This window comes from Tachysurus vachellii, chromosome 17, assembly GCF_030014155.1.
Source record: "Tachysurus vachellii isolate PV-2020 chromosome 17, HZAU_Pvac_v1, whole genome shotgun sequence".
Taxonomy (NCBI): Eukaryota; Metazoa; Chordata; class Actinopteri; order Siluriformes; family Bagridae; genus Tachysurus; species Tachysurus vachellii.
Window position 1 is genome coordinate 12,691,164 of NC_083476.1, and position 17,405 is coordinate 12,708,568.

Genomic DNA, 17,405 nt, shown 5'->3' on the forward strand with positions numbered 1-17,405 from the left:
CAACTCTGATTCTGTGAATTGTGTGTTTATGGGTGTGTAATTAAGTTGCGTGTGTTTGTGAGTATTGGTTGTAAGTACTGGTACGCTTGTGATGTGTGGGTTGTCAAGGACAGAGATGTTTTTCATTGTTATATAATTGATTAATGTACTTTTCCCTTGTGTGATATTAATTTTATTCTTTGATTTCCAGTTTGTTAGTATGGAATCTCCTCAGTGTACCATATTATCTTCCTATTTCAGGAGTACACCGTACGTGCTAATTAGGGCTCGTTACTTCAGGTCTCAGTAAATCAGTACCTGAATGTACGTTGTGTGTATATTTATGAAAAAGTGGCATGCAGTATTAGAAATGTTTGAATTTGGAGGAACTCATTTACATGGCTGATGCTCTTGTAAACCAGTGTATAAATCCTAAAACTTTAATAACTCGTGTAAAACATAAACGTAATCATTCCGCTCAGATGCAGCAGAGCAAAAAATTTCAATAAGGGGAAAAACGTGTGATGTAAAGTCAGGTACGCAGAGGTGAAATACGAATTTCAATGAGAGATTATAACCGAATAAGCATGTTTTATTACGATATGATTTATACCAATGGCTGAAGGCGAAGAAGCACATTTTATTTAATGCTCATCATTTTTTTCCCTTGCCTTTAGCTGAAACTTAGTTTGTGATAACTTCCAGCTCTGTGCATCACATCTGCTCCCTATCCTTCTTTCCGCTATTTCATAAACTGACACATGTCAGGAAATGAATCTTATTTGAGATGGAAAAGTAAATCCTAAAGCACTTAATTAAGATCAGAAATGTTTTTTTTCTTCCTGCTTTCCCTCAATCAAGCTGCAGATTGGGAAATTTGAGTATTCATGAGATTCATTTGTGTATGTAAATGCCAGTGGGAAGAAGATGTACTAAGAAGATGGACGCAAGACCAACAAGCACACAGCTGTCAATCAAACAAGGCAACGGAACAATTTCGGACTATTAATCCTCGTGAGTTTGGAAGCGGAAATTGGAGGATGATGTGAGGGATCAGACAATCAGACAGACAAGCAGCTTGGCAAGCTGGCAGAAGCTGGATGTCTGTTTATGTGCAGGAGAGTATGCTGGAATTAGACTAGATGAACATCCAATTTAGCAGAAATGCTCACATTCAGAAAGGCCACAGTGTGGAGGAGGAGAGTTTTCAGAATTTCTGAACACACTTTCATGAATTTACAAATTCCACAGGAAAATGACCGAGGAGAAATATCTTGACCTTTGATCCCTGGTGTTAAAAAGCTGGTTTTGTTCAGAAACTGTACAGAAATGAATAATTTTACAGTAGGCAGATAGATTTCTGGGTTTTTTTTTTGTTTGTTTTTTTATTAAAGCAAACCTAGTTCAAAAACTGACTACACAGGTGAAAGCCTGTAAGTGCTTTACTGAGAAAACAAAGAGATCGCTTAACAAATTATACAGAACATTCATAACTTTGCCCTTTATATAGTCTTGCATCATTGTCATTATACTTTAAATGCTAGTTTTATGCTTAATACAGTGAATCATTTATACAGGAGCATTTACACAATTAATTGATGAAATTCCACTTAGTTTCTAAGTCTGAACTGTGCGTGGTGCTGGAAACCATCACACCGGGATTCTGAGCCCAGCAAATGTGCCCAGTATAAAAACCACCTTAAAGAGCACGCCTTAAAGCTGCATACAATACAGCAAATGTGATGGGAATTAACGCTTTTCCCAGCAAATATTCTGGTGAAACGTAAGGGTTACTGACCTCTGACTGTAGCTGGTGTCTTTTCTTCGACAATGCAGAGTAACGACTCTGTGTCCTTCATTTCTCACGTCCTGACTGACGGTCCACTGCACCGGATTAGTGACCTTCGCTCCTAGAAAAGCCACGTCGTCTTTCAGCTTCACCCTGTTTCAGAGAGACACCGGTTGTTCGTCTGTTTGTTTGTTTATACCTCTTTCCGTGCCATCGGCGTGACAAAAAAAACAAGCTTGATATAAATTTCAACCTGGGTTTCTGATTTCTGAGTTCTATCCACAGATAACATTAGCACATCACTTAAACATAAAGACTTTCACCAGTCAAGATCGAACAAAAATACAGTTTTACAGTTTTAAACAGACGCAATCTTTCTTATTTCATCTAATTTCGTGATTTCTTTTTGTTTTATTGCAGTTCTTTTTATTTATTTGTCTGACAAAATCTATTTCTTTTATATTTTTATTTTATTCTTTGTTTTTTCTTTTCTCATTCTGTTTTCCTATTTCTTCATATTTTATGATTTAATATTGAAATAAGAATTTTTTTCCTTTCTATTTTATTTTATTATTTCTGTTTTTATTTTTTTCTTTCTAACATTTTAAACAATTCTTACTTGTTTCTTTGTCTGTGTGTTCATTTTTGTTTCCCTGGTGCTATTTTTATTAAAAAAATTTTTCTTAAAAGCGAAATCTGAGCTTACACGTCTACAGAGGAGGTGCAAATTAATTCGAAAACAATATCTTTTCATGCATTGATTATGCAAAACACCTCGAGTTAATGTGTAATATTTGAAGCCTCCCCTGCGGTGACTAACAGCCCTCATCTTAGACGCAGCATTTCCAGCACACGTTGCTACAGTATACTTATAAATATAATTTTATGTTTACGAATTGTGACTGTTATGATGTATGAGTATGCTGTAAAAGGTTTACAAAGTCTAACAGGATGCTGGTAAGTTGTCTCGACGCTGCTCAGTATGGATCATTAGAACCACGTGTCAGTTGTGCAGCTGTGTCCTGTCATGCCGGCAGCTTATCACAAGCAGATAAAAAACAAATAGAAAGGTACAGCATCTGGAAAAAAATAAGTCATGAATGACAGATAATTCTCTACACTGACAATGCAAAGCAAATAAGACTGAAACTAATTAATTAGAAATGCATACAGAGTAGCACAGAGATAACTAAACAGTCAAACAGAAACGTGTACTGAGGCAGTGTCCTCAAAAATGTATGGTAGCAATTACCTTCCTGTCAGTGTGAGAGACTGGAGATTCCTTATCGTGCACTTTAACGCCGCCGCTGCTGCTGCTGCTGGCAGCAAAAATGAACTGAAAACTGCGGCACGAGTAAACGAGCAACGAGAAACACACTGTGTTATATAGAGTCTGAACTCTAACAACTATTACAGCTTTTATTACAGCAACAAGTCCTTACTAATGAATAAACCGCTGTGTGTGCTTCTGTTCTGGGAAAAACGTAACGGCCGTGGTGGTGCTTTGAAGGAGTTTCCATCTATCCATCCATCCATCCATCCATCCATCCATCCATCTATCTATCTATCTATCTAATGAATAAATCACTTCAAAACCTTCACCAAAAACATATCATTTATAACAGAATGCAAATGAGAAGATTTACATGTCAAATCTGTACCAAACAAATCAGACCTGAACAAGATTTCTCATCCAACTAAACACAAAATCACATACTCCTCATGTACACAGTGAAAAGCGTTAAGCTGATATTCACCTGACCTTCAGCTACAGTATCGTATTATGAGTTATCATCTGGGTAAAAGTGAAGGTTTCCTCATAGAATAGAGCAGGGAGGGTGAACACAGAATGGCTGAGAGGAGTATGATTGAAGAGGATGCGCAGGATATTTTCACTTTAGCTGCTGTGACAATCAGATGTAAATGATAATGTTGAATAAATTGGAAAGTCTACGTTCAGATGGATCTACTGCAATCTTTCTTATAAGGCAGTGATTTATAAGGAAATTTTTTACGGTGGTGTAAAACTGCTGGTAACAACACTTTTATTTTCAGTTTCTGTTCCTCTTAAGACCACCGTAGTTTCCATTATTTTTTATTTATTGAAGAATAACCTGTCCTACATTTTACCCAATTGTAGTTGCAATTAATGTTAAACTATAAGTACATTCTCTCACCAACTTTTCTCTATTTCTCTCTCTCGAAGTAAACACAATAAAAAACGTAGCTTGTCAAGTTATTAAGGAAACTGCATTGTCCTTAAGGGAACGTTCTAAGTCACAGTTTTCCCTCTTACTAAACATGCTGACACTGGAGACTCCTTGCATAAAGGTTAAATAAATATGTTCTTACAATATACAGAAAACATATGAACATCCGTCTGCAATCCACCTTGAGAATGAGTCCATGTGAATGAGCCGTTACTATAAAAACATATTATATACTGTACTATGTGCATTCATATGAGCCAGATATGAACAAATGAACTATTGTCAATATTGCTGTTATGAAAAATGTATCATATATTAACTGGTATGAAAAACAGTAGCATTAATGAGGTATCAAAATAATAGTCATGAAAGGGCTCAACAGAAATGTCTAATTTCTATATTCTACTGTATATGCTCCTATAATTGAAAAGAAATCAGTGACTCTTGCTAATTGTGGCTCTCTGTGAGGTTATGTATGTGGAAGAAGGAAGATAGTGCTTTGCTTTATGTGTTACACTGATCCAGGACACAGCAGTTTAAAGATATTGATACATGGCTTCATGTCGATGGCATAAATAAATCCTGTAAATAAGCATTTTAATGACAAAAACACTTAAAAATCTTCAACCTTTTTCTAGTCTAATAACTGCTAAAACATCCTCTCATTATAAAACAAACACATGAAAAATTGAACTTTTTTGAGTCTCATAAATTCTTTAATGAAACAGGAGCACAGCTGATCAGTTGTACAGTTTAGGCCAAAAGTCTAAAGGCTAAAGTGATTCAATCTCAGTTTTTTCACAACTCCACACATCATGTTACAATGCACTTACTTTAATTAGAGCATTCATTCATTTTCTACCGCTTATCCGAACTACCTCGGGTCACAGGGGAGCCTGTGCCTATCTCAGGCGTCATTGGGCATCAAGGCAGGATACACCCTGGACGGAGTGCCAACCCATCGCAGGACACACACACACACACTCTCATTCACTCACACACTCACACACTACGGACAATTTTCCAGAGATGCCAATCAACCTACCATGCATGTCTTTGGACCGGGGGAGGAAACCGGAGTACCCGGAGGAAACCCCCGAGGCACGGGGAGAACATGCAAACTCCACATACACAAGGCGGGAATCGAACCCCCAACCCTGGAGGTGTGAGGCAAACGTGCTAACCACTACGCCACCGTGCCCCCCTTAATTAGAGCATTTACTTTGTAATTTACTTTAGAGGTCATTTTAACCAATCATGGCTGTAGAAAGCCACCTTTAAAGCCAGTGCAAATTTACCCTTTCTAGTAAGGAAAAAATCCAAGAAACTCGGCAAAGAGTTCATAAAAAATGTAGACCTCTACAAGTCAGTTTAACCTTAGGAGCTATTTCCAAACAATAGAAGGTACCACAGACATCTGTATAATGAATTGGATATAAAATCATTTAGGAAAGAGGTACAAAGTACCAGGTACAAACGAACTGAAACCCAAGACAACAACAAAGGAACTAGTACAGTTTGACACATCAGGTACCAAAGTATGTACATCCACCATCAAGAGAGTCCCACATTGCCATGCACTGAAAAATCCCCAAATCAGCATAAAAAAACGGACTGAATTTTGCAAGTAATCAACAGCATTTTGAAGTTTGAAGTGTTTTTTTTTTTTTTTTTGGAGGACGAAAAAAAATGGAACTGTTTGCCCATAATAGTCAGTGCTACAGTATATATGGTGGAAAAGAACACAGGGTGTGAAGCAAGGAGGTGGCAGCATCATGTTGAGGGGGTGTTTTGTCATAAAATGGAAGAGGATCATATAGAAACACTGATGCAACACCTCAAGTCATCAGCCAGAACGGTCCATTTTAGCCCCAACTGGGTCTTCCAGCCAGACACAGATCCTAAGCATGCGGCCATAGTTGGGTTCAAAACGACAAATAAAAAAATAATAAAATAAAAAAGCACTGGAGTAGCTATTGAATGAAGGATTGAAGTCCTGACCTGAATCCTTAGTGAGTTAAAACATTTCTTTCAGGTGGAATAAGCCAGATTTCCAACATGGCATGGTAACGTGACTTCTTTGGAGCTGTGAAAATCTGAGATCGAATCGCTTTAGCCTTTAGACTTTTGGCCTTAACTGTACAACTGATCAGTCATGCTCCTGTTTCCCTGAAGAATGTATGAGTTTATATTCATCAAAGCCTTGTGAGAAGCATGTGAAAGGTTATCCCAAGCATTTGATTCAAACGCAAGCAGTAAAAAGTCACTGGCATCAAATACAAACAAAAATGCAGGTGAGGTTGTGACTTTTATAGCTATTCTTTAAAAATGACTTCTTTTATAGAATTAAAGTAAATATAACAATGAATGTATTTAACACAGGATATGGATGCTACCATAGATGTGTGTCGTAAAAATGTTCGTCTTTTTTCTCTGTATGTAAAACTTTGGCCTTAACTGAAAATGCAATGTAGATGTAGCTACTGTACAGTGAAGAAAAAATACTCAGGATTGTGTGTGAGATCTGATGTACTGTTTCACTCCACATACATGCAGTCTACATCCACAGGGGCCTGTGCTGCATTTTACGGATTTACGGCTGCAGAGGCTCAAAGGCCCTGAAGTGGTGATTTCACTAATCTTTTCAGTCACTCTCTTTTCATTCACATTGAACATTATGTGCAGTTTCTGCAGCCTGGACTGCAGGAGAACAGCGATGGATGGCTATTCACCACACACGCACACACGCACACACACACACACACACACCTTCCTTCTCCTCCTCATTTTACCGTGAAATTCCCCAGATACACAAAAAGATTTTTGTATAAAGTGTCTTTAAATTCCAGCATGACTGAAAATCACTCTGACGATGTGTAGGTTGAACAGACGGTACAAGAACGCTACAGAAGCATAAAAGACAAAACGTCCAAAATGACGAAGGAAGCCGAAGCACTTAAGAGCATCTCAGAGTTAGAGAGGATGATGCAGACAGATCCTTCGCTAAGTTCAAAGGGTTCTTCGTTCTCATGTCTCTATGTCTTTGATCATATCGCAGTGCTAAGCTGGGGTAATATCCTGACTCTGGGCTTTCTGACAGCCATAGACAGGAACATCTGGATTCATTTGGGTCAGATGCAGTCTTTCTTTACTCCTTCACTTTTGTGACAGAATAATGAAGAATAACTGTGGAGTGGGGTAAAAGGATATCTCCCATCATACCATATCAAGACGGTTAATACACAAAGAAATATTACGGAGCTATTGGAGGTATTTGGAGTGGAAAATGTGAGACCAGGCAACCCTGCATACCAGTGAAAGCTTGGAATAGATCACACAATTCTGTCATTCTAAACTTTAAGTTATTGGTCTTTTTATACTGTCAAATGTAAAATCAGCTATAAATGAAAACAGAAGAAGAAAAAGAAGAAGAAGAAGAAGAAGAAGAAGAAGAAGAAGAAGAAGAAGAAGAAGAAGAAGAAGAAGAATTGAATTGTGGTTATTATCACATGACTTCTGACGAATCCATTTATTTATTTGTTTGTTTGTTAGTTATTGTTCTTGTTAATAATAGTCATAATCATCATCATCATCATCATCATTAAAAATCTTAAATCAATCAGCAAATTCTCTACGGATTTTCAAAAATAAAAGTTCAACATAAAAACAAGTAAAAAGGAAAGAAAACACTTCCAGTGAAAATAAATAATAAAAGTCATTAGTACAACAGCTATTTTTTAAGTTAAACAATGGGTTTATTTTAAAGTAAATGGTAGGTATATTATAATGAAGGGGAAGTTTGAACAAGTATGAGTTTTACAGAAAGCTAGTTTCTGATCTCTTCAGGAACAGCATTGCAATGGTTAGGGGCTATATAAGAAATATCTAGCACTGGCTGAACTGTGACCAAATTCTAGGAATTACTTCTAATCCAGCCTCATCTGAATAAAGAGTTTCAGATGGGATATACTGTTTAAGGAGATCAGTAAGATATGCTGGATATGAAAAAGGGTGTCATTGCTTGGAAATAAGAAGGACTGTGGGATAGACCTTTAGTGAGTTAAAGAGTATTTCTGAAACACAAACTGTTGGGCTAACTGCTGTTATTATAGCTGAAGGTCAATGAGGTTACAATAGCATAATTTATGAACTTTATCACAATGAAAGCTTATGAACTTCATCACAATTATCCATCTCAGATATGCGTTTTTTTCATATCTGAGATGGATAATGTTCTGTATTCATTTTTTTTTTTCGACATGAGAACATGACAGAACGCGCCATTATTACAGAGTCCTATTACTATGCTTGAAGGATAACATACATTATACATCAGGAAAGAATCTGAAGCATTACATCAATTTTGCTGCAAGTAAGCCTAGTAAATCTCTCGAGTCCACTACTTTATGCTTGGTCACAAATCGTGGAGAAATCACACACAGAGTGTACGGTAATGATCTGGCTGAGATAAAACCCAAACAGAAAAGCTAAAACTCAAAGCCAAGCATGAACACAACAAACACTAAAGTGCACAAAAAAAACAAGCAATCAGGGGTTAATTAGGAAGTGGCAGATTTTAATGAAATTGGTCTGGCTAATATGATTTCTGTTGAAACGCAATAAGGTCCGGAAAACCAATTTTAAGCCGAGCAGCTCTGTTGAAGCGCACCAGCACACGGACGCCAGCTCATTAATTCCCAAACAACATGAGTATCAATTAAATTAGTATTTACAAATGATGAGAGGATCAGCAGAGGCTGAGGGAGAAAGAGCGAGAGAAAGAGTGTGAGAGAGAGAGAGAATGTGTTTGTGTGTGTGTGAGAGAGAGAGAGAGAGAGAGAGAGAGAGAGAGAGTAAGAGAGAGAGAAAGAAATGGATTTTAATAACAGATAGAGAGAGCGTGTCAGGATGTTGACAGGCCGTCACAAGCCCTGCATCAGCCGTGTGAAATAATGTGTACAAAATCCCCTGATTCTCATTTCTCATTCATTATGAAATTGTAATGAAGAGCAGGAGTCTGTGTGTGTGTGTGTGTGTGTGTGTGTGTGAGAGAGAGAGAGAGAGAGAGAGAGAGAGAGAGAGAGAGAGAGAGAGAGAGAGAGATTTAATGCCATTAACTTGGACATGTAATAAACACCAACAGCCATCCTCGGTAAAGAAAACTCTAAAATCCTCACAGTAAAGTGAGTTTACACCACTTTACTTTAAGCGTATATATTAACAGATATTTACAGATTAAACAGATTATACATCAGTTTTATCTCTAAGACCAGACGTAAAATTCACGCCTAGCCAAGAGCAGGTGTAAATTTCTAATCCCAGACAGTTTCTATGGTAACCACTTGAGCTAATATGGATAGGCACAAGTACTAGCATTACTCATAGATACAGAAATAATTGTTCATGACAACATTATAGACATGCGAATATATAGCAGCTAATCGGTCATAAAGTTGTTGATAAACAGCAACACTGACAGTGTTATATCTGAAAAATACAGGTCTAGCACTGGTTCTTTTATGCTTTTATGGGAGAGGGGGGGTGTTTATACTTTACTTGTGTGTCATACAGGAGTGAGTGAGATGCAAAACGCAAGAAAGTAAACTCAGTGTGTGATGTTAATTATGGGAGATTCGGATAATGATAGTCAAGGCTCGTGAGACTGGTTCACTCAAAAGAAGAAAACAGGAAACAATCTTGAAAAAAGACATAACATTAAAGTGAGTTCACCAGAAACAATGAAGCATAAAAACATGTAGCAAAAAGTGAACAATAAACCAGTGACAAGACGGGGTGGAGACACAAGTCAAATCAACACAGCATTCAGAAAACTATATAAACAAAGCATGACAGGAACTAATGCTACATTCATCTTGTCTGTCATTCATTGACAAATCATGTCATTTTTGGCCTTAGCTCATCTGACTTACAGTACAAAGTGGAACATTTCTTCTGCGATGTCTTTGTCCCTCTTCAAATACTGATCTGTAAAATCAGCATTTGAGCAAATATGTCTGTATAATGACGGATCTAAAGAACAAGCTTTTATATATACTGTAACATAACTCAGTTAAAGGTAAGAACCACTTCTTTGTTTACTTTTGATTTGGAGAGCAAAATGTTGATTTGACGTCACGCCATAAACTGGAAAGGAAATCATAGTTGAGAAGACTACCACGAGCTGACGACTAGGAAATTTGTGCTAAAAAAAATTCTGCTCTTGACACGAACCACGCAAAAAAAAAAAATAAATAAAAGATCGAAAAAAGCAAAGCTATTTGTGCTGAGAGCTGACAATACTTTTATGTGTGCGTGTGTACAACACCAAAACCACTAACCGTCTAAGCATGAAGTTGTTTATCAACATTGATTAACTCATTACATTTATTTCCTTACACTTGCACCTGTCAAGGGATGGGAATCATCAGCAAGTAAACAGTCAGTTCTTTGAGTTGGGTTTAAGAAGGAAAAATGAACAAATGTAACGGTCTGAGTAACAACTTGTGATGGATATACAGTATGACTAGAACAGAGCATCTCCAAAACAGCAGGTACTGTGGTGTGTTCCCAGTTTGTGAAGATTAGTACCTACCGAAAGTGCTCCAAGAAAGGACAACTGGTGATCTGGTATGTGTGTAGAGTTTGCTGTGTATTTGGCTGTGTAGCTGCAGACTGGTCAGATTACCCATGCTGTCTTCTGTCCACTGCTGAAAGTGCCTATAAGGGACATGTGAGCATCTTAATTGGAATATAGAGCAACGGAAGAAGGTGGCCTGGTCTGATGATTCACGTTTTCTTTTAGATCATGTGGAAAGCCATGTGTACAGTATGTATTGTTTAATTGCTTACCTGGTTAGAAGATGGAATCAGAATGCACTATGGGAAGAGGGCAAGTGGGTAAAGGCAGTGTGATGCTCTGGGCAATGTTCTGCTGGAAAACATCAGGTCCTGGCATTCATGTGGATGTTACACTGACACATAGAACCTACCTAAACATTGTTGCAGACCAAGTAAACCTCTTCCTGGCAGTGGCCTCTTTCAGCAGGATAATGCTTCCTGACACAACTCAAACATTGTTCAAGAAAGGTTTAAGGAACCTGACAAAGAACATCTGAGCATCTGTATTTAGGATATGCTGAAAAAACAAATCCGGTCCAAGTCTGCTAACTGTTAGATCTATTGCTTCGTCTTGGTGTCATATTCCACAGGACTCCTTCAGACACCTTCATGCCTCAATGAGTCAGAGTTTTTCTGGTGGCAGGTGAGGGACCTATAGAATATTAAGCATGTGGTTTTATATTGTATATATTTTCAGTAACAAGATTTAACAACAGCAGAGAGACAGAACTCTTATAGTCTCTCCAGAGATGACAAGTGAAAGATGAATTATTTATTCTTTTATCCATTATTCATTGATTAATAAATAATAAGCAAATTATGCTTCTAAATCTATCCAAACTGATTCTTTATCCTTTATCTTTGTTGTTTTTTTTTTACTTGTCCCATGAGCTGTGACCTGACTGGTCAAGTTATAAAAAAGCGCTTGACTTATCATAAAATCACTCATCACTTTTGTGATAAAATGAAGTTTTGTACTTTTCAAAGCATTGTGATCTGATGAATAAAACGCCAGAGGCAGCACTTTTAAAATCGGCTGCATTCCACACACCTTGCGGCCGCTTCCCACAGGATCGCATGTAAAAATATGCAGCAGAGGTTAAGGGGAAAAATCCAGCGAATGTGAACACACACACTATCATGACTTCTCTTTGTAATGTTTGACTTCTCAGCTGGTTTCTGTAGGATGAGTGAATCAATAAGCTGCACACTGGGGCGCCACATACTGGGAAAAATCTGATGATTGTTAGCGCTGTTAGCATCCTCATCTGTTGTTCCTGTGTTCCACTACTCTCTGCTGTTTCTGTGCACCTCAGTGAGTAAGAATAGGCAAAGAAACCACAGAAGACTGTTTCTGCAAATCTGTAGTCACTTTCAGAGACCACAGGAGAAGAAAAACCTCTGAACACAAATCTGCATCACAAAAACACAATTCAAATTTGAAGACTTTAAACACAGCAAGCCCCAGGCTATAATTAGCACAATTAGCACAGCTAAACCCAAACCCTGTTTAATTGCTATGAAAAAAGATTGAATTACTCGATTAGCATGCTTCAAAGTTCTCATTTCACTGATGGTAGGAGATAATTGATCAAATTAAACATTAAAACCGGGCATTACATTTTATTATCTTACAAATGATTCCTAATAATAGTAATAATGGACCTTATTTATTGTGGATTGCTGGTTTCAATTGAATTTATTTATAAATAAATAGTTTGATTTGCATGTTGATTTCCACAAGACATGCAGTATTGATTCAGAAATATTTTCATATCTCATGTCTTGCTCCTAAATTTGTGAAACTTTACATATAAACTACTATAAACCTCATCTATTCAGCTTCAAGTCAAATAACTAGAGCAAAGCTTTTTTTTGCAATTTTTTATATGGATTATGCTATAAAGTAAAATGGCTTCACAGCATAATTTTAACTACGGTTTGACCACAAAAACACAAAAACTGCTACATGATGATAAATGAAGTTCATTTTGTTAATAAGTTACAGAATCTAGATTATTGTTTAAAGCGTATTACTTTATAAGAATGTAGAAAGTGAAAAACCCTTTTTCCTACCACACTGGTGTTCCAGTTCACTAGCGGAATAAAAATTGATTCAGCATGTTGTTGTCTTTCAGCTGCTTCATGTACAGAGGCTCAGTCTATCTAGATATTTTCATGTAGCACAGGTTTTATGCCGGATGCCCTTCCAGATGCATCCTTTCCATTTTATCCAGGCTTTGGACCGACACTTAGAATTAACCCTCATTTAGCTGGATTGGTTCCCTGAACAGAAATCAAACCTGGACCGTAGCAGCGGTAGAGTGGGAACCTGCCCATGGACCACCAGGGAGTAATTTCAGTGTAAATATAAATATAAATTTATTGCCAAACCTGATATAAAATATCTCAGAACACTGTTGGCTTTCAGTGTGAGACATTTTTACCTCTGTTGGGTGATTGATATATATTTATATATATAATGCAAACACAGACAATCTATACAATTGTGTACTTCCATCTTTATAGCAGCTTTTCTTCATGTTATTGAATTTAATTGTGAACCAAAAAAAAAAAAAAAATGCACACGTATAATTATCTACATTCATTTATAGTACATGTATACTTGTTCATGCTGGAAATTTCCATTTTAGTTCCATTTGAAGTAAATAAATAATGAAATTAATAAAAAGGACTTTTTAAAGAGAATCCCCTAGGATTTCAATTCACTCAAGTCACCATGAGCTGTAGTAGAGAGAACAGTAGCAATTTAATCACATTTTGAGCTGTGCATTTAAAACCACAAGCCCTTTGTCTTCTTCTTCCCTGTGCTGCTTTTGCTGACATGGTTAAGTGCCTGTTCATGCTTGCGTAAAAGTGTGTGGGCTTTAGTCCAAAATATCAATACATGGCCGAGATCATTTAATGTGCTCTGAAAGGTTTGCTCGGTCCTGTGGTGAGCCGAGAGAAGGCTTTAAAAATGATAGGTATGAAGAGGCTAAAAGAACTAAAGAAATAAAATATTCCAATCCCGACCTCTTTTAGTGGATGCCACAGAGAGAGAAAGAGAGGAGGTGAAGATCGATGAATTTAGAGAGAAAGTGCAAAATCGGCTTCTGTAAAAAGCTGAACTTTACACCCACATCAAGCACCAGAGTCTGATAGAGCTAAAATATACAGGCCTCCATCTATAACTTTGCTGAAGTAAAAGATGGAAAATTACAGTATAAATTCTATCGTTAGTCCAAAGAGCATCAGAGCATAGAGCAGGTTGAAAACTATATGCCACAGAAGAGAAATTAAACAGCAAAGTTCTCTTTTAAAAGGTTAAAAGAGCTCTGAAAATTTAAACTGCACTTAGATGGCTTGTTCCTTATGCTTTTAAAAGAATGAAACTCTGTTCAAACCATGAAGCTTTCTGAACTGAAGCATGTCTGCTTGGAAGGATGGCTCACATCATGTGATGTTCCACAACTGTGGAGCTTCCCAATAGGAGTGTATTGTGAAGTCACTGTCTGTGTCTGAACCTGGTTAGAATATATCTACTGTATACTGCATTCAGATTTAAAGTCATAGTGAGTCTGGTTAAAACTTTGGATATTTTTAGCCATACATACGGGACACAATCAATTTGTGTGTGTGTGTGTATATATATACAATGACCTATCAAATTATTTGGATGTATTTCTCCAATACATCATAAATCTATTCATTACAAATAAATGAATGTTAACGGATCACACAGAATCATGCAGCACTGTCATATTTATTCCAGTGTTAAAGTTCATGTTAATGTTTTCATGCATCATTTTATTTCCTGCACCACTTACGCTAGACAGGGTCGCGAGGAACCTGAAGTCTATACCAGAAGACTCAGAGCACACTACAGACAATTTAGAGAAGCCAGTCAGCCTTCAACGCAGGGGCAGGAACTGAACCCCAAACCATGCTGGGGAAGTAGTAGCTCTGTGGTTATGTTTGTGTTAATGTTCATGTTAAAGTGTGTGTTAATGCTCATGTTAAAGTGTGTGTTAATGCTCATGCTAAAGTGTGTGTTAATGCTCATGTTAAAGTTTGCGTTAATGCTCATGTTAAAGTCTGTGTTAATGCTCATGTTAAAGTCTGTGTTAATGCTCATGTTAAAGTCTGTGTTAATGCTCATGTTAAACTGTGTGCTAATGCTCATTTTAAAGAGTGTGTTAATGCTCATGTTAAAGTTAGTGTTAATGTTAAATTTTGTGTTAGTATTAATATTACATTTTGTGTTAATTTTCATGATGAAATGTATGTTAATGTTAAAGTTTGTGTTAATGTTAATGTTAAAGTTTGTGTTAATGTTAAAGTTTGTGCTAATCTTAAAGTTTGTGTTAATGTTAATGGGAAAGTTTGTGTTAATGTTTAGGTTTGTGTTAATATCATGCTAAAGTTTGTGCTAATCTTAAAGTTTGTGTTGATGTTTATGCTTGTGTTAATGTTAATGTTAAAGTTTGTGTTAAAGTTAAAGTTTGTATTAATGTTAAAGTTTGTGCTAATGTTAAAGTTTGTGTTAATATTAAAGTTTGTGTTAATGTTAATGTTAAAGTTTGTGTTAATGTTAATGTTAAAGTTTGTGTTAATATTAAAGTTTGTGTTAATGTTAATGTTAAAGTTTGTGTTAAAGTTAAAGTTTGTGTTAATGTTAAAGTTTGTGCTAATGTTAAAGTTTGTGCTAATGTTAAAGTTTGTGTTGATGTTTATGCTTGTGTAAATGTTAATGTTAAAGTTTGTGCTAATGTTAAAGTTTGTGTCAATGTAAAAGTTTGTGTTAATGTTTAGGTTTGTGTTAATGTTAAAGTTCGTGTTAATGTTAATGTTAAAGTTTGTCCTAATGTTAAAGTTTGTGTTAATGTTAATGTTAAAGTTTGTGTTAATGTAAAAGTTTGTGTTAATGTTTAGGTTTGTGTTAATGTTAAAGTTTGTGCTAATGTTAAAGATAAAGTTCATGTTCATTTTTACATTAACGTTCATGCTGAAATTGTGCTCACTGTTGACACACAAAAGAGAGCCAGAATATAAAAAATACAGCATCAGGAATCATGGGAAGAGCCACACCTTTACAATACACTACAGCACAGAGATGAAGGAAGACATGTGGTGTGAAGAGTAATGAAAGGTAGAGCAGCACCCCAGCAGCCCGTTTGTTGATGTGTAGCATTCACCTGAGCACAATCCAGGAAGGTGAACCCAATCAGAGCTCTAAGGAGTGGACTTGGCGAGATGTGTGGATAAGGGAGCTAATTTAATTAATGAGGCCTATGCCTCACTTTTCATTATCGTCCTTGTTAAACGTACCGGGCCGTGACAACACGGCAAATGGGAAATGAGATTAACGCTGTCGGAGTCATAGTCCTCGGCAGACTAAGCTAATCTCTAACGAAGCATTTAGTTTCTGTCTGTCGTATTGAAAACAAAGACACACACACACTTTCTCTCTCCTGCAGTCTCTTGGCTTGACTCCTTATATGCTAAAATAATGAGCAGGTTATTAGCTGGAGCGCCCGTCAGGTCGGAGGTGAGTGTAATATCTGGCCGTAGAGCTGAGCTTTAGCACCAGTCTCCAGGAGTCACCAGGACACACCGGGGTCTGGATGAACACACAAACACACAATATGCCTTATCCAAAAGTAATAAAAGTAATCTTCTGTATATTTCACCATTTACAATTTATGAATATGAGTGAGTGAGCAAGTAAGTGAGTGAGTGAGTGAGTGAGTGAGTGAGTGAGTGAGTGAGTGAGTGAGTGAGGTCGAGCATGTGTGCGATCATGTATGTAGAAAAAGGCACATCAAGCATGTTCCACTAATCTGTGATGCAGTTTGAAAATGTGTTTGGATCATGGATCATGACTTGTGAGTGAGTGAGTGAGTGAGTGAGTGAGTGAGTGAGTGAGTGAGTGAGTGAGTAAGTGAATGAGTAAAGTGAGTGAGTGAGTGAGTGAGTGAGTGAGTGAAGATAGAAAGTGTTGAGTGAGTGTGTGACAGAATGACTGAATGTGGGAGTGAGTGAGTAAGTGAGGGAGTGAGTGACTGAGTGGGTAATTGAAGTGAGTGAGTGGGTAAGTGAAGTGATTGAGTGAGTGAGTGAGTGAGTGAGTGAGTGAGTGAGTGAGTGAGTGAGGGAGGGAGGGAGGGAGTGAGGGAGTGAGTGGGTAAGTTAAGTGAGTGAGTGGGTAAGTGAAGTGATTGAGTGAGTGAGTGAGTGAGTGAGTGAGTGAGTGAGTGAGTGAAGGAGGGAGGGAGGGAGGGAGTGAGGGAATGAGTGGGTAAGTTAAGTGAGTGAGTGGGTAAGTGGGGTTAGTGAGTGAGTGAGTGAGTGAGTGAGTGAGTGAGTGAGTGAGTGAGTGAGTGAAGGAGGGAGGGAGGGAGGGAGTGAGTGGGTAAGTTAAGTGAGTGAGTGGGTAAGTGGGGTTAGTGAGTGAGTGAGTGAGTGAGGGAGTGAGGGAGTGAGTGGGTAAGTAAAGTGAGGGATTGGGTAAGTGAAGTGAATGAATGAGTGAGTGAGGAAGTGAGTGACTGAGTGGGTAAGTGAAGTGAGTGACTGGGTAAGTGGAGTGAGTGAGTGAGTGAGTAAGTGAATGAGTAAAGTGAGTGAGTGAGTGAGGGAGTGAGTGAGGGAGTGAGTGGGTAAGTAAAGTGAGTGATTGGGTAAGTGAAGTGAGTGAGTGAGTGAGTGAGTGAGTGAGTAAATGATTGAACTGAGTGAGTGGGTAAGTGAGTGACTGAGTGACTGAATGACTGAGGCTGCATCTGGGATGTTGTCAGGAAAAGGAC

The 17,405-nt window shown here is 37.5% G+C and overlaps 1 protein-coding gene across 1 annotated transcript in view; it reads right to left on the reverse strand.

The window, feature by feature from the left end:
• The window catches only part of si:dkey-112m2.1 (transmembrane protein 132D), a 142,516-nt gene that overhangs the window by 62,361 nt on the left and 62,750 nt on the right, over nucleotides 1-17,405 (reverse strand). The window contains exon 3 of the mRNA XM_060891630.1: nucleotides 1,778-1,921. Coding sequence (XP_060747613.1) covers nucleotides 1,778-1,921 — 144 coding nt within the window. The remainder of the gene's footprint in view (nucleotides 1-1,777; nucleotides 1,922-17,405) is intronic.